This window comes from Scyliorhinus torazame, chromosome 3 (assembly GCF_047496885.1).
Source record: "Scyliorhinus torazame isolate Kashiwa2021f chromosome 3, sScyTor2.1, whole genome shotgun sequence".
In the NCBI taxonomy this organism is placed as follows: domain Eukaryota; kingdom Metazoa; phylum Chordata; class Chondrichthyes; order Carcharhiniformes; family Scyliorhinidae; genus Scyliorhinus; species Scyliorhinus torazame.
The window spans coordinates 223,349,982-223,375,745 of record NC_092709.1 but is presented as its reverse complement, the minus strand read 5'-3'; the positions used below and the strand labels follow the sequence as shown (position 1 = coordinate 223,375,745).

At 44.3% G+C, this 25,764-nt stretch overlaps 1 protein-coding gene across 2 annotated transcripts in view; it reads right to left on the bottom strand.

The window, feature by feature from the left end:
* trim23 (tripartite motif containing 23) overlaps positions 1 to 22,236 on the bottom strand; it is a 51,781-nt gene extending 29,545 nt beyond the window's left edge. For both annotated transcript variants that reach the window (XM_072496929.1, XM_072496931.1), the window contains exons 1-5: positions 22,138 to 22,236; positions 16,497 to 16,659; positions 12,373 to 12,494; positions 9,093 to 9,371; positions 4,524 to 4,706 (exon numbers count right to left, since the gene is read on the bottom strand). In XM_072496929.1, coding sequence (XP_072353030.1) covers positions 4,524 to 4,706; positions 9,093 to 9,371; positions 12,373 to 12,494; positions 16,497 to 16,659; positions 22,138 to 22,218 — 828 coding nt within the window. In that variant the 5' untranslated portion in view covers positions 22,219 to 22,236. The remainder of the gene's footprint in view (positions 1 to 4,523; positions 4,707 to 9,092; positions 9,372 to 12,372; positions 12,495 to 16,496; positions 16,660 to 22,137) is intronic.
* Between the last annotated feature and the right edge of the window lie 3,528 nt (positions 22,237 to 25,764).

The following is a 25,764-nucleotide window of genomic DNA, read 5'->3' as shown; positions in this document are numbered from 1 at the left end:
TAGCCCATTCACTTAACCTATCCAAATCCCTCTGCAGACTTCGGGTATCCTCTGCACTTTTTGCTTTACCACTCATCTTAGTGTCGTCTGCAAACTTGGGCACATTGCACTTGGTCCCCAACTCCAAATCATCTATGTAAATTGTGAACAAGTGTGGGCCCAACACTGACCCCTGAGGGACACCACTAGCTACTGATTGCCAACTAGCGAAACACCCATTAATCCCCACTCTTTGCTTTCTATTAATTAACCAATCCTCTATCCATGCTACTACTTTACCCTTAATGCCATGCATCTTTATCTTATGCAGCAACCTTTTGTGTGGCACCTTGTCAGAAGCTTTCTGGAAATCCAGATTTACCACATCCATTGGCTCCCCATTATCTACTGCACTGGTAATGTCCTCAAAAAATTCCACTAAATTAGTTAGGCACGATCTGCCCTTTATGAACCCATGCTGTGTCTGCCCAATGGGACAATTTCCAATCAGATGCCTCGCTATTTCTTCCTTGATGATAGATTGCAGCATCTTCCCTACTACCGAAGTTAAGCTCACTGGCCTATAATTACCCGCTTTCTGCCTACCTCCTTTTTTAAACAGTGGTGTCACGTTTGCTAATTTCCTATCCACCGGGACCACCCCAGAGTCTAGTGAATTTTGGTAAATTATCACTAGTGCATTTGCACTTTCCCGAGCCATCTCTTTTAGCACTCTGGGATGCATTCCATCAGGGCCAGGAGACTTGTCTACCTTTAGCCCCATTAGCTTGCCCATCACTACCTCCTTAGTGATAACAATCATCTCAAGGTCCTCACCTGTCATAGCCTCATTTCCATCAGTCACTGGCATGTTGTTTGTGTCTTCCACTGTGAAGACCGACCCAAAAAACCTGTTCAGTTCCTCAGCCATTTCTTCATCTCCCATTATTAAATCTCCCTTCTCATCCTCTAAAGGACCAATATTTACCTTAGCCACTCTTTTTTGTTTTATATATTTGTAGAAACTTTTACTATGTTTTTATATTCTGAGCAAGTTTACTCTCATAATCTATCTCTCTTCTTTATAGCTTTTTTAGTAGCTTTCTGTTGCCCCCTAAAGATTTCCCAGTCCTCTAGTCTCCCACTAATCTTTGCTACTTTGTATGCTTTTTCCTTCAATTTGATACTCTCCCTTATTTCCTTAGATACCAGCGTCCTTAGAGAGAAAGGCAAGGTCACAGTGATCATGGGGGACTTCAATATGCAGGTGGACTGGGTAAATAATGCTGCCAGTGGACCCAAGGAAAGGGAATTCATTGAATGTTTACAGGAGGGCTTTTTGGAACAGCTTGTGATGGAGCCCACGAGGGGACAGGCCATTCTGGACTTAGTGTTATGTAATTATAGATATCATAGAATTTACAGTGCAGAAGGAGGCCATTCGGCCCATCGTGTCTGCACCGGCTCTTGGAAAGAGCACCCTACCCAAGATCAACACCTCCACCCTATCCCCATAACCCAGTAACCCCACCCAACACCAAGGGCAATTTTGGACACTAAGGGCAATTTATCATGGCCAATCCACCTAACCTGCACATCTTTGGACTGTGGGAGGAAACCGGAGCACCCGGAGGAAACCCACGCACACACGGGGAGGATGTGCAGACTCCACACAGACAGTGACCCAAGCCGGAATCGAACCTGGGACCCTGGAGCTGTGAAGCAATTGTGCTATCCACAATGCTACCGTGCTGCCCCTAATGAGCCAGACTTGATTAAAGATCTTAAAGTAAGGGAACACTTCGGAGGCAGTGATCATAATATGGTAGAATTCAATCTCCAATTTGAAAGAAAGAAGGTAGAATCAGATGTAAAGGTGTTACAGTTAAATAAAGGTAACTACAGGGGCATGAGGGAGGAACTGACGAAAATCGACTGGGAGCAGAGCCTAGTGGGAAAGACAGTAGAACAGCAATGGCAGGAGTTTCTGGGAGTAATTGAGGACACAGTACAGTGGTTCATCCCAAAGAAAAGAAAGGTTATCAGAGGGGGGATTAGGCAGCCATGGCTGACAAAGGAAGTCAGGGAATGCATCAAAGCAAAAGAGAAAGCCTATAATGTGGCAAAGAGCAGTGGGAAGTCAGAAGATTGGGAAGGGTACAAAAACAAACAGAGGATAACAAAGAGAGAAATAAGGAAAGAGGGGATAAAATATGAAGGTAGGCTAGCCAGTAACATTAGGAATGATAGTAAAAGTTTCTTTAAATACATTAAAAACAAACGGGAGGCAAAAGTAGACATTGGGCCGCTCCAAAATGACGCTGGTAATCTAGTGATGGGAGACAAGGAAGTAGCTGAGGAACTAATTAAGTACTTTGCGTCAGTCTTCACAGTAGAAGACATGAGTAATATCCCAACAATTCAGGAGAGTCAGGGGGCAGAGTTGAATATGGTAGCCATCACAAAGGAGAAACTAAGAGGTCTAAAAATTGATAAATATCCAGGCCCAGGTGGGCTACATCCTAGAGTTCTAAAGGAGATAGCTGAAGAAATAGTGGAGCCGTTAGTTATGATCTTTCAAAAGTCACTGGAGTCAGGGAAAGTCCCAGAGGATTGGAAAATCGCTGTTCTAACCCCGCTGTTCAAGAAGGGAACAAGGAAAAAGATGGAAAATTATAGGCCAATTAGCCTAACCTCGGTTGTTGGCAAGATTCTAGAATCCATTGTTAAGGATGAGATTTCTAAATTCTTGGAAGTGCAGGGTCGGATTAGGACAAGTCAGCATGGATTTAGTAAGGGGAGGTCGTGCCTGACAAACCTGTTAGAGTTCTTTGAAGAGATAACAAATAGGTTAGACCAAGGAGAGCCAATGGATGTTATCTATCTTGACTTCCAAAAGGCCTTTGATAAGGTGCCTCACGGGAGACTGCTGAGTAAAATAAGGGCCCATGGTATTCGAGGTAAGGTACTAACATGGATTGACGATTGGCTGTCAAGAAGCGGTGACGAGTGGTGTCCCGCAGGGTTCAGTGTTGGGGCCACAGCTGTTCTCTTTATATATTAACGATCTAGATGACGGGACTGGGGGCATTCTGGCTAAGTTTGCCGATGATACAAAGATAGGTGGAGGGGCAGGTAGTATGGAGGAGGTGGGGAGGCTGCAGAAAGATTTAGACAGTTTAGGAGAGTGGTCCAAGAAATGGCTGATAAATGGAGTTGAAATCAGCCATGACTGAATGGTGGAGTGGACTCGATGGGCCGAATGGCCTTACTTCCGCTCCTATGTCTTATGGTCTTATATCCACAGTCGATTTTCCCTCTTTCTACCGTCCTTCCTTTTTGTTGGTATAAATCTTTGCTGAGCACTGTGAAAAATCGCTTGGAAGATTCTCCAGTGTTCCTCAACTGTTTCACAGGTTTCATCACCCTGCCTCCTACAACTAAGCCAATTTTGAATCCAGCTTATCAAGTTATCCTGTATCCCATGTGCATTTGCTTTCTTTATAAGTCTCCCATGTGGGGCCTTGTCAAAGGCTGTGTTTTTTCAGCATTTTCTGTTTTTATTGCAATATTTTGTTCTTGGGTAGCAAGAAAACTCATCAAAAATAGATTTATCTCTGTAGAAAAATGTATCATTTTGGAAGTTACCATTTTCTTTTCTTCCCACATCCCCAATTCCTTGCACTATTTGTAGCCAATAAAACAAAAGCAATTCTGATCGGAAGCAGTTAAGTGAAATGAGGCTTCCTTGGTTCAGAATGTCTCCAGAAGTCCTAGTGACCAGCAAGTAATAAGGAAATAAAACTTGTCATTATGCAGGAAACAGTAAGCCAATGTAAAAGCAGCACCATTTTGTGCTCATTTCATTTCATTTTTCAGATACTTAAATACCGTGCTTGTTAATTTTGTCCAGATAGTCAACACGGTCATAGCTATGGTACGGCCACAGCTTGGGCAGCACGGTAGCACAAGTGGATAGTACTGTGGCTTCACACCGCCAGAGTCCCAGGTTCAATTCTGCACGTTCTTCCAGTGTCTGCGTGGGTTTCTTCCGGGTGCTCCGGTTTCCTCCCACAGTCCAAAGACTGGATTGGCCATGATAAATTGCCCTTCGTGACCAAAAAGGTTAGGAGGGATTATTGGGTTATGGGGATAGGGTAAAAGTGAGGGCTTAAGTGGATCGGTGCAGACTCGATGGGCCAAATGGCCTCCTTCTGCACTGTATGTTCGATCTTCTAATCCTCAGGAATGATCCAGCTATATTACATGAGGCTGACATTGACCAATATCTAGGATCAGTGATTACATTTTAATAAAAACTGTATAACAGCCCATGAAACAAAAATATTAAACTTTAAAACAGTGAACTTCTAGAGAACACAAGCTGATTTTTTTCAAAAAGTTGACTGGATACAACAATGATCAATAGTGTTTCAGTAAAGCAAATTGGGAAATAATGGCGGGGCAGCCCAACGATATTATCCTGAACAATTTATAGCCTTGAACCCGGAGGAATGTCCCAAAGAACGACATGTTAGTCTTACATGATCTGTGTGAGCCATTCCAATTCTGCTTTCTATTATTTGTTCTCCTCCTTCAATCTTCTGAATAATTCCACCTAGTTTTCTAGAATAGTCAGAGATTTCCTCTGTAAAAGTACGGATACAGTGTGCCATATCTAAAATGGATGCACGGATTTGATTTGCTTCAGTTTCTAAGAGTATATTCTGAAATTATAAAAAACAATCACATTATAAATGTAGATTACATTAACTAGCATGTCACCAAACAGTAATAGACCTCAACTTGCATGTCTATTGATGAGAAACTTTTTTTAAAATGCCATCTCCTTTTCAACACCATTTTTAAAGTTTTTGAAACCCCCTTTAAGAACAAAGAGAATAAAGAACATTACAGCAGAGGAACAGGCCCTTTGGGTTCACCAAGCCTGCATCGATCCAGATTCCTTATTTAGACCTACTACATATTGCCCAAAAGATCTTTATCCCTCCACGCCCGATCCATCCATGTGTCTATAAAGATACATTATAATGTTGCTATCATGCCTGCCTCCACCACCTCCACTGGCAAATGTTTCAGGCACCCACCCACCCTCTGCGTGAAAAACTTTCCCTGCACATCTCCCTAAACTTTCCCCCTCTTGCCTTGAACCTGTGCCCCCTTGTAATTGAGTCTTTAAGTCAACTATCACTTTTCATGTTTGCATGGGTTTCACCTCCACACCCCAAAGATGTGCAAGTTAGGTGGATTGGCCATATCTTTTTATTAAAACAGTAAAATTATATACAAGGCCAAACGGTACAAACACTAATTTTATACTAAATTGCCTCTTAATTGCAAAAATTTATTGAGTACTCTTAAAAAAAAAAATTTTAATTATCACTTTTCAATCAAGTAGGAAATCAAGTTGTGCTCCATATCACATGGTGAACGAGCATGATTACCCACATTCCAGGTATCTCAACTGAAATAAAACCAATACATCACATTTTGATCGAAGCTACATCTTGGTGGAGTGCTTAATAGGTTACAATACGTTACCTGATCATTCCTAGCTACAGAGTTTAGCTTGATTCAATTTTCAACTAAAGACAAAGTTATTTCAAGGGCACGTGTCACCACCAATGTATTTTTCCAAACATTTTCACCTGGACTGCTGATGACTGCAAAAATACTCATACAGGAGCTAATCTCTTCTGGTGCTAAACAACAAAAATGGTTGTGCTGTCCAGCTGAAATCCGATCTTTGTTTTATATCAGAAAATTCAGCTAATTGGTTACGAACAACTGAAGTCACTTACAACACAACTGACTGTTTGTAAACCACAGGTTCCAGGTCAATTACAGCTTTCTTTTACTGCTCTTTTGTGGTTTGGAAGAAAAAGAAACTTGCTGTGCATTTGGAAGGCAGGCAGCATGTGATTTAATGGAATAAATGGTAATTGGGTCTCGAATGAGGTCCAGAAAGCTAGTCCTGTGATGGGGTAGGAGATTGTGGGTTTTTTTTTTAAATAAATGTTCCAGTTAAAAAAAAAAAGAAATAATCAAAACAATTTATTTGTGGGAAGATCGACCTAAAAGTACCCTTTTGGTAATAACACCTGGGTGGCTTGCACATGGGTTAGCCAGTGTGGGGTAGGCCAGGTGTATGCCTATATCTGTGTGATTGTAGGGAAAACAGGTAATTTAAAGTGAAACGGTTTTATAAATTTGAAGAATAATATGGGGTTGAAATTGGACAACTGGGCAGTGGGAGGTGTGACAGTCTACTGCACTATTCTAGTGATGCTCAACGCAAGCTTGAGGGGCAGCACCTCATCTTTTGATTAGGCACTTTACAGCCTTCCAGACTCAACATTGCATTCAACTATTTCAGATCCTAATCCCTGCTCCATTTAGTTTCCTTTCCTTTGCCTGGTTCGGTTTATTTTCTTTCAACCAACATAACACCTGCTCTAAATGAAAGGCGACGGACCTGAAACATTAACTCTTGTTTCTCTCCACAAATGCTGCCATAACCGAGTGTATTTCCAGCATTTTCAGTTTTTACTTAAAATTTCCAGCCTTCACAGTATTCTGCCTTAAAACTGGCGAGATATGTGAGATTGTTTAATTGAGGGTGTATGCTCAGAGTGCACATAGGGACCAATTATAATCTCCAGTTGTTGAGACTAAAGAAAAGAAAACTGTCAATGAAAAGCATCCATTTTTACAGAATGGGAGAAGGCTACTTGGTCTGGTGCACCTACATTGGTGCTGAGCTATTCACAGTTAATTGGATAGGTCAGGGTAAAAATTAGTGTAAAGTATATTTCAACCCTGGGCATTTAAGCATGTGAGAGAAAAAAATATGACAGATGAAGGGAGTTTAACATGTAATGTCAGGAAGAGCGAGCTGTTCGTAGTTCAGCTAGGGGACCAGGAGAGGGGGATTGGCGAGCTCCCACTAAAAAGGGCGGAGAGGAGCTTCAGATATTTGGGGGTCCAGGTGGCCAGGAGCTGGGGGGCCCTGCATAGGCTTAACTTTACAAGGCTGGTGGAGCAAATGGAGGAGGAGTTCAAAAGGTGGGACGCGTTGCCGCTGTCCCTGGCGGGTAGGGTGCAGTCAATCAAAATGACGGTGCTCCCAAGGTTTTTGTTCCTGTTCCAGTGCCTCCCCGTGTTTATCCCGAAGGCTTTTTTCAGGCGGGTTAACAGGAGTATAATGGGGTTTGTGTGGGCGCGAGGCACTCCGAGGGTGAGAAGGGTGTTCCTGGAGCGGAGTAGAGATAGGGGGGGCTGGCGCTGCCCAACCTCTGTGGGTACTACTGGGCCGCCAATGCGACGATGGTGCGCAAGTGGGTGATGGAGGGGGAGGGGGCTACATGGAAGAGGCTGGAGACGGCGTCCTGTGTGGATACGAGTCTGGGGACACTGGCAACGGCGCCGCTGCCGATCCCTCCAAGGAGGTATACCATGAGCCCAGTGGTGGTGGCAGCCCTCAAAATTTGGGAGCAGTGGAGGCGGCATAGGGGGGAAGTGGGGGCCTCGGCGTGGACCCCATTACGGGTGAACCACCGGTTCGCCCCAGGAAGAACAGTTGGAGGGTTTTCGGGGTGGCACAGGGCAGGGATACAAAAGTTGGGGGACCTGTTTGTGGACGGGAAGTTCGCGAGCTTGGGTGAGCTGGAGGAGAAGTACGGGCTCCCCCCCGGGGAACACCTTCAGGTACTTACAGGTAAGGGCCTTTGCCAGACGGCAGGTGGTGGAATTCCCACGGCTACTGCCACACACAGTACAGGACAGGGTGCTCTCGGGGGGGTGGGTGGGAGTGGGGACGATCTCGGAAACTTACCAGGTGATGCAGGAGGAGAAGGAGGCCTCGGTGGTGGAGTTGAAAGGTAAGTGGGAGGAGGAGTTGGGAGAGGAGATCGAAGAGGGGACGTGGGCAGATGCCCTAGGGAGGGTGAACTCTTCCTCTTCATGCGCAAGGCTCAGCCTCATACAGTTTAAGGTGCTGCACAGGGCACACATGACCGGGACAAGGATGAGCCGGTTCTTTCGGGGTGAGGACAGGTGTGTTAGCTGCTCAGGGAGCCCAGCAAATCACAGCCATATGTTCTGGGCATGCCCAGCGCTGGAGGAATTTTGTAAGGGCGTAGCGAGGACGGTGTTGAGGGTGGTAGGATCCAGGGTCAAACTGGGCTGGGGGCTCGCAATATTTGGGGTGGCAGAGGAGCCGGGAGTGCAGGATGCGAAAGAGGCCGGAATTCTGGCCTTTGCGTTACTGGTAGCCCAGCGAAGGATTCTCCTTCAGTGGAAAGATACGAGGCCCCCAAGCGTGGAATCCTGGATCAGCGATATGGCAGGGTTCATTAAATTGGAGAGGGTGAAATTCGCCTTGAGAGGGTCGGTACAAGGGTTCTTTAGGCGGTGGCAACCGTTCTTAGACTTTCTGGCAGAACGATAGACATTGGTCAATGGCAGCAGCAGCTCGGGGGGTGGGAGGGTTTACTTTATTTTTGTTTATGTTATTTACACTGGAAGGGTCTGAGGGGGTGTATACACCTGTTGTCTTAAGTCGGGGTGTTAATGTTAATTTATTATTTAGGTACGGGGGGGGGGGTTTGGGGGGTTGCTTTTTTAGTGTTTTGTACTTAACCCTGTTGGGTTCTTTTTTCTTTCTCATTTTGTTATTGATATTTTATGAAAACCTTTAATAAAAAATTTTTTTTTTTTTAAATGTAATGTCATTACATGTTGGAGACATGTCAGCCTTCCAGAGAAAAAAAACTCTTCTCTTTGCCAGCATCAAACACCACGGTCAACTGTTTAGAGAGATCGAGAGGAGAAACTTTCAAGTAACCTTTCTTTTTGAAAGGTAGTCTTGCATACTAAGACACTAATGTTAAATATAAACAATGGATAGGCCCCTGTCTCAGCGGATTCTGTTTTTAACCTGCTCATATCCATTATTAAAATCTTACACAAAAGAAACAATGAATTAAAAATACTAATGCCTTTGTTCCCTTTTAAATTGTCTGATGACAGGACCTTATGAAACCAATGTTGCAGGCCGCAATACTTAACATATTAGCTAAAATTACAAGTACCTTATGCCCTTGATGCTTTGCATATTCCTTGCAAACACAGCACATTAGAGGACTTGATTGACATCCTTCCTCTAAACAAACAAACTCGATCACGTGCACCTGGTGGTGAGAGCACATCGTCTTCTCATGCGGTTTGTCAGCCAGAGGTACTCGCCGATGTTTGGCTAATGTCCGTGTGGAGTGTGTTACCTGGGAGCAGTCTACACAAAGATGAGTTGCACACACGGTACAGTACATAGATGCAACGTGGTTTTCATCTTCATCACAGCGGATAATACGCTTCAGAAGAATTTACATCAAAAAAGTAGACTGTTAGTTTGTATACTGTCAATAAACACTAAAATGCTCTCTGTCCAATTGTAGCTGGTTTACTAGACTGGTAGAAACTGTAAGTACAGTACTTTGCATTAACATTACTGGTTGCTATAAAATCACCTCAATTTTATCACAATCTAGACTAAAGAGCTCTAAAATGTTTGTTTTATCAGCAGGAAAACAGTAAGTGCTGGAAACACTCTGCAGGTCTGGCAGTATGTGGAGATGGAAACAGTTCTGATGAAAGGTGATCAAACTGAAATGTTGACTCTATTTTTCATTCCACAGATGCTGCCAGATCTGCTGAGCATTTACACCATTTTCTGTTTTTAATTCAGATTTCCAGCATGCACAGTGTTTTGCTTTTGTACCTAGCAGTATACTTTATGCTACTTTGCAGAACGTTTGATGGATGCATCAGAAATGATAACCAACATCTGCTTCTGTTGTTTTGGCAAAACATTTGCTCCCTTTTTTCGTGGTGCATTGCTTTATTTAGGAAAACAAAATCATAGGTTTACCTAAGAAACAAAAAGGAGCCAAAATCCCCATCCGTCCACCAAGTACAGCAGATGAGAATTGAAAGCCTACATCATATCAGCACCTGACATTAGCTGCCAGTTCTGAAATCAGCTGTACCACAATGTCCAATTATAACTTTTGCTACATTACCTAAACTTAAATCAGGATCAGAGTTCAGAAGGCAAGGTAGAGAATCATAGAACAGAACTCAGAAAGGGGCCATATGACCCACTGAGTCCATACTAGTTCTTCAGATTAGCAACCCTATCAGTCCCTCGTCTCAGCTTTTTTCCTGTTATTGATGATTTTTTTTCTCTCGTCCAATTCTCTTTTTAAAGCTACTGTTGGATATATACCCAGCACCAAATCCGAGAATACATTCCAAATAATAATCACTCGATGCGCAACAATGTTTTTTCTCATTTCGCATCTGGTTCTTTTGTCAATCATCTTCGATCTGTGCCATTGGAAAGAGGTTCTCTTTGTCTACTCGTTTTCAACCTATCACAACTTTAAACGCTTCCATCAATCCTCTGAACCTTCACTGTTTTAAGCAGAACCACCCCAGTTTCTCCAGGCAATCCACATAACTATAATCCCTCATCTCTGGAACCATTCTAGCAAATCTCTTCTGCACCCACACCAAAGACTTCACACACTTTCTAAAATGTGGTGCCTAGCATTGGACGCAATATCCCTGCTGTAACAAAATCAGAGTTTTGTACAGAATTAGCATAACTTTCTGGCTTTTGTATTCTATGCCTCTATTTATAAGCATGATTCCATACGCTTTATTAACTGCTTTGCTAACCTGACCTGTCTCCTTCCAAGATTTGTGCACAAAATAGCCGAGGTCTCTCTTCTCCTTGCACCCCAATTAAAACATGTATTGTCTCTCCTCATTCTTCCGACCAAAATGCATCACAATTTTCTATATTGACTTTTATTTATCATGTACCATCAAATCTACCAGTGTCTCCTGAAGTCTGTTTTAGCCTTCTCACTGCATTTCCAAGTTTCATGTCATCTACAATTTTCCAAATTATACCACCCAAGTCCAGGACATTAACATGCAACAAAAACAGCAGTGATCCTAGTAGGAACCATTCAGGAACTCTATTATATACCTCCCGCTAGCCCAGAAAACAGCCAGTCACCACATGCTGTTTTCTGTCTCTTAGCCAAGTATGCATCGAAGTTCCTGCCCCCACTTCTACCCCATGGGCTTATTTTGCTGACATTTATCAAATGCCTTTTGAAAATTCATCAATCACACTCTGTTATTTTACAAAAAACTCAGCCATAGATCAGAGAACATACAGTGCAGAACATAGTGCAGAAGGAGGCCATTGGGCCCATCGAGTCTGCACCGACCCACTTAAGCCCTCACTTCCACCCTATCCCCGTAACCCAATAACCCCTCCTAACCTTTTTGGTCACTAAGGGCAATTTATCATGGCCAATCCACCTAACCTGCATGTCTTTGGACTGTGGGAGGAAACTGGAGCACCCGGAGGAAACCCATGCAGACACGGGGAGAATGTGCAGACTCCGCACAGACAGTGACCCAGCGGGGAATCGAACCTGGGACCCTGGCGCTGTGAAGCCACAGTGCTATCCACTTGTGCTACCGTGCTGCCCTAAGTCACTCAACCAAGTCACTCAAACAATCTTTCCTTAGAAAATTCATTCTGGCTCCGCTTTATTAGTCCATGCCTGTCCAAATGGTTGCTAATGCTCTCCTAGATTAGATAGCTTCCCCATCACTGACGCTAAATTGGGCAACCTGAAGTTTCCAGATATGTCCTTCTGCCCCTATTTTTGACTATGGCTGCAATCCTCCAGTCCTTTGCCATCACCCCTGTATCAAAGGTTGTGGCCAACATCCCTGAAATTTCTATCTTTACTGCCCTCAGCACCCTTGGATGCATCGCATTCTAACTGGGTGAATCATTCAATTTAAGTACCACCAACCTTTCTGGGGCCTCCTTTTTATCTATATTTATCTACCTAGTATCTCAGCAAACCTGAAGTTCACCATAGCTTTGGCAAAAATCCCCAAAGTTGTCATTTAGTACTTCAGCCATGCTTTCCGTCTTCACCAATAGATCTCTATTTTGATCTCTAATCAGTCCCACCACTCCTCTGATAACCCTTTTCATCTTCAATCTTCCAGAAATTAGTGACTAATAAATAAACTGAGTAGACAATTACCAACCTGAAGCCTCACATCACTAAAGACTCAAACCCCATTGTCACTTTCTATCCATGGTAAAAGCAACCAACTTCCTCTCAGCTTCAACCTCCCTCTCCTTTGTCCTGTCACGCATGATGACTTGATGTCTGTCAATTTCCTCCACAAATTCTTGCCTCCACCTCTGGCACCATTATCTTCCTCAGATCATAAGTGCTTTCCACCTATCATGATAGTTAAGTTACATACCTCTCCTGATATTCCCAGAACCTCCTCAGATGCTCCATGGTGATTGGCAGTGCCATTCTGCAAACGTTCCAGGAGCTCCAACAAAGCAAAGTTTTTCTTTAAACCCCAGACACCCGAATCACCTGTCAAATTAATTCATATTCAGTCTGCATCAAATCTTCAGTATTTTCTTTTAAATTTACACTCTCATCCACCCAAGGCTATCCTTGAGTACTGACAGTTTTTATCCTACATTCATTGTAAAAAAGAATATGGGTGTGGAATCAAACATGTCATAATTCACTCAGCGTTTTGGGATAAGGTAGAAACACTGCAGCTATATTCAAAGTGCAAAATGGAACTAAGTCCATCATGGTGAAGATAATCTTGAAAATGTTGAGGGAGAGAAAAAGCAGTATAGGACTTCATATTGGCAAAGTTCATCACCTGATTTAAAAATGGACTCAACATATCTACAAAAGAACCATTCCAATTTAACAAAATGCCACATGAATGTCCAGTGGCTTCTTATCCCATATAACAATTATTTTGCCTCAAGTACCATTCATGCCACACAAGTGCCAGGCAATGACCAATTCTAACAGGAGATAATCCAACCACGTTTCCTTGAAAATCCATGGCGTCTCTGAAACCCCCACTATCAAAATGTGAGTCACCACTGCCCAGAAATTGAACTGGCCAGCCATATAAATACTGTGGCTACAAGAGCAGGTCAGAAGCTGGGATTCCTATGCAGAGTAACTCATTTCTTGACTCCCAAAAGCCTGTTCACCATCTGCAAAGCACAATTCAGGAATTCGATGGATATACTCTCAATTTGCCTGGATGAGTGCAGCTCCAACAAGACTCAAGAAGCTCAACACCATCCAGAACAAAGCAACCCATTTGATTGGCACCCCATCCACCGCCTTAAACATTCACTCTCTCCATCACCAGCATATCTAATTGTGATCTTGGATCACGCTCCGCATTGGATGGATGTGGTATTGGGGAAGGGGGCAGCCCAGAAGCCAGGGTGGAGAATGGACGTGGGGTTATTTGCAAATCGGAGCTCCTGTGACAAGTTGGGAAGGTGATAGAGGAGAACGTGGGGTTCAATTGCACGGGGAGGTCTCACCGTCAATGTTCTGGGAGGCTCCGGAGGCGGTGGTAGGGGGGGGGAGAGAGAGATGATCTTGTTTAAGGCCAAGATGGATAGGGAGGAGAGGGAGGAATGCCAACGACTGACAAAAGAGATTTTGGAGGTGGATGGGAGGTATGCGGGGGACCCATAAGACATAGGAGCAGAATTAGGCCACTTGGCCCATCGAGTCTGCTCCACCATTCAATCATGGCTGATATTTTCTCATCCCTGCCTTCTCCCCAGAACCCCTTATCCAGGGCTCCTGGTAAAGAGGAAGGACTTGCATGCGAGGTTTAACCGATTGTTCACAGGGAAAGTGATGCGTCGGCTGAGAAGGGCAAGGGGGGCTATTTACGAGTAGGGGAGAAGGCAGGGTACATGTTAGCAGGTCAGCTCCGTAGGGATGCCGCGGCGAGGATAGTTCCGGTGCAGGACAGGACGGGAAAGTTAGCGGTGGCTCCGGAACAGATTAATAAGATATTCAAGGAGTTTTATCGGGACTTATACAAGTCAAAGCCACCGGGAGAGGAGCGGGAGAGGAGGGAATTTCTGGGTGGGCGAGAGTGCCAGAGGTTGGGGGAGGCAGTGAGGGCAGGGTTGGAAGAGCTGGTGGGGATGGGAGAAGTGAAGATGGTGATTGGGAGGATGAAGACAGGGAAGGAGGCGAGACAGACAGGTTCACAGTCAAATTTTACAAAAGATTTACAGATCGACTAGTGCAGTTAATGATGGGAATGTTTGAGGACGCGATGGATAGGAGTGCCTTGCCGCAAATGATGGGGCAGGCCTCCATCCCGTTGTTGCTTAAGGATAAGGATCCAGTGGAGTGTGGTCATATAGGCCCATATCTCTGCTGAATGCAGACACCAAGATATTGGCAAAGGTGCTTCTGTTAAGGTTGATGGGTGCCTTCGCAGGTGATTGGGGAGGATCAGACAGGATTTGTAAAGGGCAGACAGTTGTCCTTGAATGTGGTGCTTTCTCCAGCAAAGGGAAGGGAGATGGAGGATGCGGAGAAGGCGTTTGCTCGGGTGGAATCGAGTCATTGGGGAAATTTGGGATTCTGCCGAAGCTTGTGGTGTGGGTGCAGCTGTTATAAAAGGTGCTGGTAGCGAGCGTGCGCACAAATAGTATGAACTCAGGGTATTTCGTACTGCACCGGGGTACAAGGCAGAGATACCCCATGTCCCCCCTTCTGTTTGCATTGGCTACAGAGCCCTTGGCCATTGCGCTCAGGGGTGTGGTAGGGAATAGTGGGGGGGAATTTGCTCTAAGGGCGGAGCAGGTGATGGGTTCTACAATTCTTTCGGGATTTGTTTATCATGCATTTTCGAGAGTTGGTTATCATTGGCTGTTGGGGGGGGGGGGCGTTGGGGGGGTTGTTGTAAATTGTTGAAAATTTGTGGAACAAAAATACTTTAAAAAACATGCAGAGCATGCCATCTACAAGACACCCTGCAATAACTTACCAAGACTCCTTCAAAAGCACTTTCTAAACCTACAAAGGACACCTAGAAGGACAAGGGCAGCAGGCACATGGGACCACCCACAAGTTACATTTCAAATCACGTACCACCTTGACTTGGAAATATATTGCCACTTCTTTACTGTCACTGGGTCAAAATCCTGGAACTCTCTTCATGCACTGTGGGTGTCCCAACAACACAAGGACTGCAGTGATTCAAAAATGTGGAGATGCGGCGTTGGACTGGGGTGGGCACAGCAAGTGGTCTTACAACACCAGGTTAAAGTCCAACAGGTTTATTTGAAATCACAAGCTTTCGGAGCGTTTGTGATTTCAAATAAACCTGTTGGGACTTTAATCTGGTGCTGAGAGACATCTTTCTGTGATTCAAAAAGGCAGCTCACCATTACCTTCTCAGGAGCAATTAGGGACGGGCAATAAATGTTGGCCTAGCCAGTGACACCCACATCCCATGATCAAATAATTTAAAAAAGCAATAATTTACTTCAAGTTCCTGTGGTCAACTTGTGGTTTTTATGTGCATGATTAAAACGAATGAAAGACTTTAATTTATGTGGTCCTGTTCACAACCTTAGGGTGCCCTAAAGCATTTTACAGTCAATGACATATTTTAACGTATAGCCTCTATTTTAATGTAGAAAATGCAGCAGCTAACTTACACACAACAATCTCCCAAATAACCAGTTTATCTGTTTTAACAATCTGTTTAGTCAAGTGATAAACATGAACCAGTACTGTGGCAGAACTCCACTGCTCTTCTTTAAAATAGTGTCACGGGATTCAAAGTCAATAGGTAGTGAAGTACTGCGACTTATTGTCAAGGTGGAGTGAATCTTCTCAGGACAAGTGGACCTCACCATCAGTCAACAGAAAAGTGCATTTCTTCTGGACAATGTTGGTCCCACTAACTTTCGGGTTGTTTTCTTCTACTTGGTCGCTATTCTGAAATGTTCTATTTGGAGCCCAACCAGCTTCAACTTAATGTCACTATATCAGGACCATCGGGCAGTCTGTGGCAGTGGCAGGCTTGTAAGGGTTCAAACTAAATTTGCAATACTGAAGCAAGCCAATAAACTTGAGAATTTTTAAGTAGTAAACCATAAAGGGCGGCTCGGTAGCACAGTGGTTAGCACTGTTGCTTCACAGCTCCAGGTTCCCAGGTTCGATTCCTGGCTTGGGTCACTGTCTGTGAGGAGTCTGCACGTTCTTCCCATGTCTGCGTGGGTTTCCTCCGGGTGCTCCGGTTTCCTCCCACAGTCCAAAGATATGCAGGTTAGGTGGACTGGCCACGCTAAATTGTCCTTAGTGTCCAAAAAGATTAGGTGGGGTTATGGGGATTGGGTGGAGGTGTGGGCTTAAGTAGGGTGCTCTTTCCAAGGGCCAGTGCAGACCCGATGGGCCGAATGGCCTCCATCTGCACTGTAAATTCTATGATAAAAATCTCAAACTGAAGCATGCATTAAGAAATTCAAAAATATTCAACTAAGTATTAGAAATATAAATTGCTGGACCAACCTAATTCAGTCACCTGTCGGTCAAATGGACAACGTATCGCTCTCCCCTGCAGTGGAAGGCGGGTGAGACAATCATGGCAGACAGTATGACCACAAAGGAGCAAGCGAGGTACTTTGTCTCCCTGCAGCGAGAATACGTCTTCACAAACTCCACATTCCAGAACCTAAAAATTAAGAGAGTGAATGAGTAAATGTACCATGGAGGTACAGCACACAGCTAAACCAACTAAACAAATTCCCAGATGCTGAAGAATTAGTTTGTACTGAGTGAGGGCAATCAGAAATCCGCCAGGATTCCTGTTCAATTATTATTCAATAACCTTAATAAATGTGTATGCCTTGGTTATCATGGCCAATGTGGTCATCAAACCAAATTGATTGCCCTATTCTCCTGAGAGCACCAAGATCTTTGCTGGGGCACGATTTCAACAACGCCAATTATCCTCCAGTTCTGTGACCTAGGTGGAGATCATTCATAAAAACGTTTGGCAGTTAGTGCTGAATGGCTATTAAACAACACATCTCTTACAACCAAGCTTGGTCCCATTTTCACTATCTCCATCTGAAATGAAATAGGGGCCGGTTTAGCACAGGGCTAAATCGCTGGCTTTGAAAGCAGACCAATGCAGGCCAGCAGCACGGTTCAATTCCCGTACCAGCCTCCCGAACAGGCGCCGGAATGTGGCGACTAGGGGCTTTTCACAGTAACTTCATTTGAAGCCTACTTGTGACAATAAGCAATTTCAATTCCATTTCCATATAGCAATCAAGAGTGAGAACAGACTGATTGCCATTCGTACTTCTGGGTTAGTGAGGGGGAAAATATAAAACTGCTATTTCCAACCCAACAGGGATCAAAGCACGCTTGGGACTGAACCAACTTATTTCTGAGCATGAATAAACTCAAAGCCACGAAGGAAGTATTTCATATTCTAAGTAATGTGAGTATAGTCATATGGTAGTTTTTAAAAATTCATTTATGGGGTGTGGGCACCGCTGGTTAGGCCAGCATTTATTACCCATCCCTAGATGCCCTTCAGAAGATGGCGGTGAGTTGCCTTCTTGAACCACAGCAGTCCCTGCGGTGTAGGTACAACCACAGTGCTGTTAGGGAGGTAGTTCCAGATTTTGACCCCTACAGTGAAGGAACTGCGATATATTTTCAAGCCAGGGTGGTGAGTGACTAGGAGGGGAACCTCCAGGCGGTGGGGTTCCCCGGTATCTGCTGGAACAAAACTTGAGTATTGCTGAAAAAATGAGACGTGCTGCCAATGGTTCTCATCTTGCATTCATCAGGGCAGATTTGCAAGAACACCAATTCTGAAGGGAACAATCATTTATACTGCATGAGAAGAGAGTGCTGATTGGTTGACAAATGGGCTCTGATTGATAAAGGCATTGCCATGGAGAATGCACTAGGGGATGGGCAAATTCAAACCAGGCAGGTCGACTCTGATTGGTCAAGGTATTGCCATGGGAAATTAAGCCGGGAATGGTTGTCCCCCAAGCTTTAGTTTAACTGGAGAAAGGTGCAATGTGTGGATGTGTTTTTATGGATTACAAAAGGACATGACCCTGTATGTCAATATGTAGCTTCTAACAAGCATAAGTGAGCCACACTGAGAGCCCGATTGATGATCTTAAATTAGTTGTCAGTGTAATGATTAGCACACTCAAGATTGTTCCGTAAATGTTGTCCAATTGTAGAATCACATCTAATGTTGGACCCTATGCTTTGGTTTTGCGAGCATGGGTCGGTTGTGTAGTCAGTACTTTGCTGCCAAAGAGACCTTTGACACGATCATTCATTGGAATGTATGGCCTACATACCTGACACGACACCAGCACTGAAATTCATAGAATCATAGAATTCATGTATGAAGTTGGTGGTGGCTGATCTTGAGCTTCAACTACATTTTCCCACCCAGTCCCCATATTTTTTGATTTCACAAGACCCCAAAAATCTGTCAAAATCAGCCTTAAATACATTCAATGATGGCGCACCATAATCCTCTGGGGTAGAGAATTCCAAAGATTCCTAACCCTCTGAGAGAAGAAATTTTTCATCGCCATGCTAAATGATCATTCCCTTATCCTGAAACTGTGCCCCCTTGCTCTCGATTCACCAGTCAGGAAAAAGGACCTCTGTGTCTAACCTGTCAATCCCCATCTGAATCATGAATGTTTCAATGAGATCATCTCTCATTCTTCTAAACTCCAATGAATCTAGGCCCAAATTTACTCAGCCTCGCATCATAGAGGGAACAATCCTGTGAACCTTCACCGTACTCCTTCCAATCAAGTGTGGAGACCACATTTGTACACACTACACACGGAAGTCACATATAATCGTAGCAAGACTTATTTATTCTTATACTCTATAATCCCCTTTCAATAAACGTCAACATGACATTTGCTTTCCTAATTGCTTGCTGTACGTGCATGCAAACTTTCTGCAATCCTAGTCTGAGTACACTGTTGCTCTGAACATCAGCATTTACAAGTTTCAAGCCTTTTAAAAAGAATTTTATTAAGGTATTTGTAATTTTATAATAATAACAGTAACAACAACAGTAAACAATGCAAATCCAAATATAAATATATTTGCATAAATCATCTCCATCCCTAACAAGTCTCTCCTACCCGAAACACAAAATAGCCTAACGTCCCCCCCTTCCTTTTAAAAAGATGCTAGGGCAGAACAGTGGTTATTGCTGCCTCACAGCGCCATGGTCCCGGGTTCAATCCCAGCCTTGGGTCACTGTTTGTGTGGATTTTGCACTTTCCCCCCGTGTCTGCAAGAGTTTTGGTTTCCTCCCACAGTCCAAAGGTTATGTGGTTTGGCCATGTTAAATTGCCCCTTAGTGTCCAAAGATGTGCAGGTTAGGTCGGGTTAAAAGTATAGGGTGGGGAGGTGGGCCTAGGAAGGGTGCTCTTTCAGAGTGTCAGTGCAGACTCAATGGGCCTAATGGCTTCCTTCTGCACTGTAGGAATTCTATGATTCAATGCTGTTTTTCTATCCAGACGATCAAAGTGAATAAGCTCACACTTCCCCACATTATACTCACCTGCAACCTTGTTACCCATTCACTTAACCTGTCTACATCTCTTTGCAGCCTCTGTGTCCTCCTCACAGCTTACATTCCCATCTGGTTTTGCATCGTCACCAAATGTAGATTCATTACTCTGTGTCTTTGTCGAAGTCAATACTATAGATTATAAACAGCTGAAATACAGCATAGATCCTTGTGACACTCCACAAATCATTGCCTGCCAACTTGAAAATGCTCTATTTATCCAACTCTCCGCTTCCTGTCTGTTAACCAATCCTCTCTCCCTGCTAATATATCATCCCCAACTCCATGAGCCACTATCTCGTTGTCTGGCACCGTAGTAAGTGTCTTCTGGAAATTCAAATATACATCTACTGATTCCCTTTCAGCTACCCTACTAGTTACATCCTCAAAAAACTAATAAATTTGTCAAACACAACTTTCCTTTCATAAAACAATGCTGACTTGTTCTAATCATTCTATGCTTTTCTAAATGCATCATTGAGACATCCTTAATACAGTAATAGATTAAACACTTGCCTGATATCAGGCTAACTGGCATGTAGTCCCGTTTTCTCTCGCCTTCCTTTCTTGAATAGCAGTGTTATATTTGTTAACTTCCAAGCTGCTGGCACCCTTCCAGAATAGAGGGAATTTTGTAAAATCATAGCAGCACACCCACTATTTCTGCAGCTATCCATTTTAGAACCCTAGTACATAGGCCATCAGGTCCTATGGATTTGTACAATTTAGTCCATTGAGTTTCTCCAGTATTTTTTGCCTGCTGATATTAATTACCTTAACTTCTTCACTCATATTAGCCTCTAGGTTAACTTCGATTTCTGGTATGTAGTTTGTGTCTTCTATTGTGAAGATACAAAATATCTGATCAACACCTTTGCCGTTTCCTCATTCTCCATGATAGTTTCTCCTGTTTCTTGCTTATTATGGACCAATATTGCTAGTTCAGCTACTCTCTTCTTTTTTATATAATGGTTTTAATTAGGGTTTTTTTTCATCTTTCTGGTTTTTCCATTTTTTTCCCTTTTTAATTATCTCTTTGGTGGCCCTTGGTCGGTAACTTGGAATTCTGCGACAAATAACTCACCTCCGGCTCCACAAAGCCTGTCCACCATCTATAAGAAACAAGGGCATTCAGCCTCTGATCTCCGGGTAAGCGTTCTCCAAGGCGGCCTTCAGGACGCATGACAACGCAGAATCGCCGAGCAGAAACTTATAGCCAAGTTCCGCACACGAGTACGGCCTCAACCGGGACCTGGGATTCATGTTGCATTACATTCATCCCCCACCATCTGGCCTGGGCTTGCAAAATCCTACCAACTGTCCTGGCTTGAGACAATTCACACCTCTTTAACTGGGGTTACCCCTATCTCTGGATCTGTAAAGACTTAATTACCTGCAAATGCTCGCATTCCAAGCATGGTCTTGCATCTTTGAATTTGTCTATATACATGTTCTGGAACATACCTCTTCATTCACCCGAGGAAGGAGCAGTGCTCCGAAAGCTAGTGTTTGAAACAAACCTGTTGGACTTTAACCTGGTGTTATAAGACTTCTTACTGTGCTCACCCCAGTCCAACGCCGTCATCTCCACATCATGGCAATGAGGAAGAAGTCAGGGGTGTGATGGAATGCTCTCAACTAGCTTGGATGACTACAGTTCCAACAACATTCAAGAAGTTCAACGCCATCCAGGTCAAAGTAACTTGCTTGATCGGCACCCGACCCACCACCTTAAAACATTCACTCCCTTCGTGACAGCAGTGTGTACCATCCACAAGATGCACTGTAGCAACTCACCAAGGCTCCTTCAAAGCACCTTTCAAACCTGTAACCTTTACAACCTAGGACAAGTGTTGCAGACTCATGGAATCACCACCACCTGCAAGATTCCCCTCTATGCCACACACATTTGGAACTACATCACCGTTCCCTCACGGTCACTGGGTCAAAATCATGGACTACAGCGGTTCAAGAATGCAGCCCATCATCAAACTCTCAATGCAAAATGGCTAACAAATGCTGGCCTTGCTGGAAAATGCTCACGTTTCATGAATTACTTTTGTTTTAATCCAGGAAAGATGTGGCAGACATTCATAGCCTTGAGAGAGGAGAGGGAGGTTGCGCAGTAGTTTGCAAGGACAAAAAGTGGGGGTCGAGGGATTGTTTTTCTTTGACTGGGTGATGACAGTGCATTTGAAGGAGGGGAAGTACCTAAAGAGAAAACTTAACAATATTAACTAATATAGAGCAGGAAAGGATGTTAGGTGGTCATCGATTTAGTGGGAATAGGGAGCAGGAAATGGGCCTCATGAACAAGATGTGCTTGGAGAGCATTGAATCCCTGCAGTGCAGAGGGAGGCCATTTGGCCCATCGAGTCTTCTTCGAGGGGCGATAGGAGAAGGATAGAAACTCAAGTTGAGGCAGGGGGAGCAGTTTGGCCCAGTGACGTAGCGGTGCCTGCACTTGGGGCGGGGGGAGGATACCAGGCCTGCAGGTCCGAGCTACACATCAAGCCCTATCCCCGGAGAGAGTGAGATTTGGGTGCGCGCAGAGGCCGGACTCACCTTGACGGAGCAGCCGGTGACGGCACGCAGGCTGCGGGGGCCGCTCTCCGCCGCCGGCAGCTTCAGCGGAGCGGCCGCCATGGCGGAATGTACCAAACCCGACACAGCGGGGCGGGGGGGGGGGGCATTCAACAGCTCCAAATCACAACTCAGCAGCATTCCATTAGAGATCACAAAATAGCTTCACATAACACTCTGTCACAGAATTCAGCATATTTGCCCTTACCGCCATTGACTCTTACATACCTCATATATTGACCCTGTTTTGTTTTTTTTAATTCAATCTTCCCTCAAATCCCGATGGTACTGTCCGAATGTTGCTGCGCATCACAGTGGGCTGGCAAACTGCGCATGCTCACACTGTGGATCTTGGCTTCAGCTCAGAATTCAGCTGTTGACATGCGTGTGGGCACCAGGGGCAGGGGTTGTTCATGTCACCCAGGCAACTTTAGTTAGTCTCCCAAGAATGCATCTCACCAGGTCCTTACGCAAAGGAGATTATCAGGAAATAGTAGAGTTTAACCTATAGAAAATACAGAATGAAGTTCAGGGGATCTCAGTGAAACTGTTCAACAGCACAGATGAGTTTACAGGATATTAAGGATGAGGACTGAGATCACTTGGTCCATATCAGTACATCGATCCAGAAGCCTCCTGTAACTCTATTTTGCACTACCCAATTGCATCGTAAATACATTCAGGGTTTTCACCTCCATGACTCTCCTCACAGAAGCCCCCATTCCAAGCATTCTGCATTCAGATAAATTAACAGGCATCAATCTTAAAATTATCTTTTACAACAAATGCTGGCATTTATTTGGCATATTTAACATAGTGTTGGGAAAACCATATCTCCACAAACTGGGCGGCACGGTGGTTAGCACTGCTGCCTCCGCACGAGGGACCCGGGTTCAATTCCAGATTGTGTGGAGTTAGCACTCTCTCCCTGTGTCTGCGTGGGTTTCCTCCCTGATGCTCGATCAATAATTCCTGAAACGAAATTGGAGACAATTGAAGGCTTTATTGCAGTAGATGTTTCCCCCAGCAGCACAGGTACAGAATGCAGCTGCTGGGGAGACTCAGGCTCTTATACTCCACCTTACTGGGTGGAACCAGCAGGCAGGCTTCACCAATGAAAATAGCAGTCTCATTCTTCAGGGTACTGTAATACCCCTAATACCGACTACCACATTCACCCCCTGTTAAAAAAGAGTCTGGTGGGGGTGGTGGTCTTGCGTTATACAGTGGTAGAGGTGTAGGTTATGGTGGTACCCGGTATACATTAGCACAGTGTTTTGCCTCGTTACATGTCGCAACTATTTACAATAACTATTTACAGTCAGAGTGAAGCAATTAGTCAATCGAGGGCCCTGGTCGTCCTCTGCGATCGTCGTAGCACCGGCGGTGATGCAGGCACCAGCTCGGGCATCCGTGGCTCCGGGAGCATGGCATTGGCTTCTTCAGCAGCTTCATCATCCCTAGATAGGACCAGTGGAAGGACCGATCCACCCGGGAAGGGGGCGGTTGTGGGGTGTGCCGGTGGGAGGGAGGATGGGGTCGGTAGTGGAGGTGTGGGTGGGGATCCAGCGGGCGCCAGGTCCCGTAGGGAGACCGTATCCTGTCGGCCGGCGGGGTACGCCACGTAGGCGTATTGAGGGCGGAACCGGCAGGCAGAGTTCACCAATGAAAATAGCAGTATCTCCCACACCAATAGTCTTACAGCATTCATCAGGGTACCGTAATACCCCTAATACAGACTACCACACTCCCACAGTCCAAAGATGTGTTGGTTAGGTGGATTGGCCATGCTAAATTCCCTCTTGGTGTTCAAAGGTATGCAGTTTGAGGTTACGGGGATAGGACGGGGGAGTGGGCCTAGGTAGGGTGCTCTTTCAGTTACAAAAACAGAAAATACTGAACAATCTCAGCAGGTCTGACAGCATATGTGGAGAGAAAAGGGAGCTAACATTTCAAGTCTGGATGATTCTTTGGCAAAGCTGCTCTTTCAGACAGTTGGTGTAGACTTAATGGGCCAAATGGCCTCCTTTTGCACTGTAGGAGTTCTAATTCTATGTATTTTTTTACCTTTATAATATTAAGGACACTATCATTTGGACATTTGGATTTTTTTTTTGAAGTTGTGAGTACACCTTGGTCTGTCAACAAGCACCCCGTTTTTAGGAAATCACATGTTTTCAGCTACCTGATCAACATGATCAGCTGCTCTAACTCGCTCTCTCCCTGCCTTACCTGAAAGTCTGTGTGTGTTTATCAATGTGCAACCAGAGAATCCTCATCAGAGTATAACTTGTATGCATTCGGAAAGCTAAGAAGCTAAGACAAGAACAATTGATCCAGCTCAGTATTCTCCTCCACACCAAAGCTCTGTTGGTGAGAACCTCCAGACATCTCGTGGGGGCGAGCTGGTCTTCACACGAGGAAGCTCCAAATCAACAGCATTGAAACCATGTGAACTTTATTGTTTATTTTATAAAGCCGATCCACCAAAGCCTTTCTCTGCAGAGACCCTTTCTGTTTTTCCTTTGTTTGTTTGAGTGTGCATGCTGAAGTATTTTTAAAAATAAATTTAGAGTACCCAATTCATTTTTTCCAATTAACGGGCAATTTAGCGTGGCCAATCCACCTACCCTGCACATCTTTGGATTGTGGGGGCGAAACCCATGCAAACATGGGGAGAATGTGCAAACTCCATACGGACAGTGACCTAGAGCCAGGATCAAACCTGGGACCTCGGCACCAAGAGACAGCAGGGCTAACCCACTGCGCCACCATGCTGCCCTACTGAAACATTTTTAAACGGGGATGATAGTTGTACTTTCAGAGTACAATTTTGTATTAACCAGTTATAGCAACTTGTTCTTTTTAAAATAAGTTTTATTTTATAAAAAATCAATCATTCTGAGTTTATTGAAAGAAGCTTTGTTAAAGTTTCTTTTATCCTGGGTCTAACAGCAGCAAAGATAAATAATTGGCCATTTTGGCAAGTGAATTTAACTTTTAAACTAATGGTAGTAGTGCGGTAGATAAACTGTGCACTCCTCCCAAAAAGGTTGTAGCAATAAAAAAATGTCCCAAGACACTTATATGCTAATTATTTCTTTATCATATTTCCACAGTTATTTTTAAAAATAAATTTAGAGTACCCAATTCGTTTTTTCCAATTAAGGGGCAATTTAGCGTGGCCAATCCACCTACACTGCTTTGGGTTGTGGGGGCGAAACCCACGCAGACACGGGGAGAATGAGCAAACTGCACATGGACAGTGATCCAGAAACGAAAGAGAAAATGCTGGAAAATGTCAGCAGGTTTGACCGCATCTGTAGGGAGAGAAAAGAGCGAACGTTTTGAGTCCAGATTACCCTTTTTCAGTGATCCAAAGCTGGGATCGAACCTGGGACCTCGGCGCCGTGAGGCAGCAGTGTTAACCACTGCGCCACCGTGCTGCCCATATTTCCGCAGTTTAAAATAATATAACAGATTTACCTTTGATTTTGTTCATCTCTCAAGACAGCTCCTTTCCAGAAGGAAAATAACCTTTACTCGTATCTCAGATTGGTAACCATAGAGACCAGCCTCACGGTTCTATTTCTGCATGGTGATCCACAC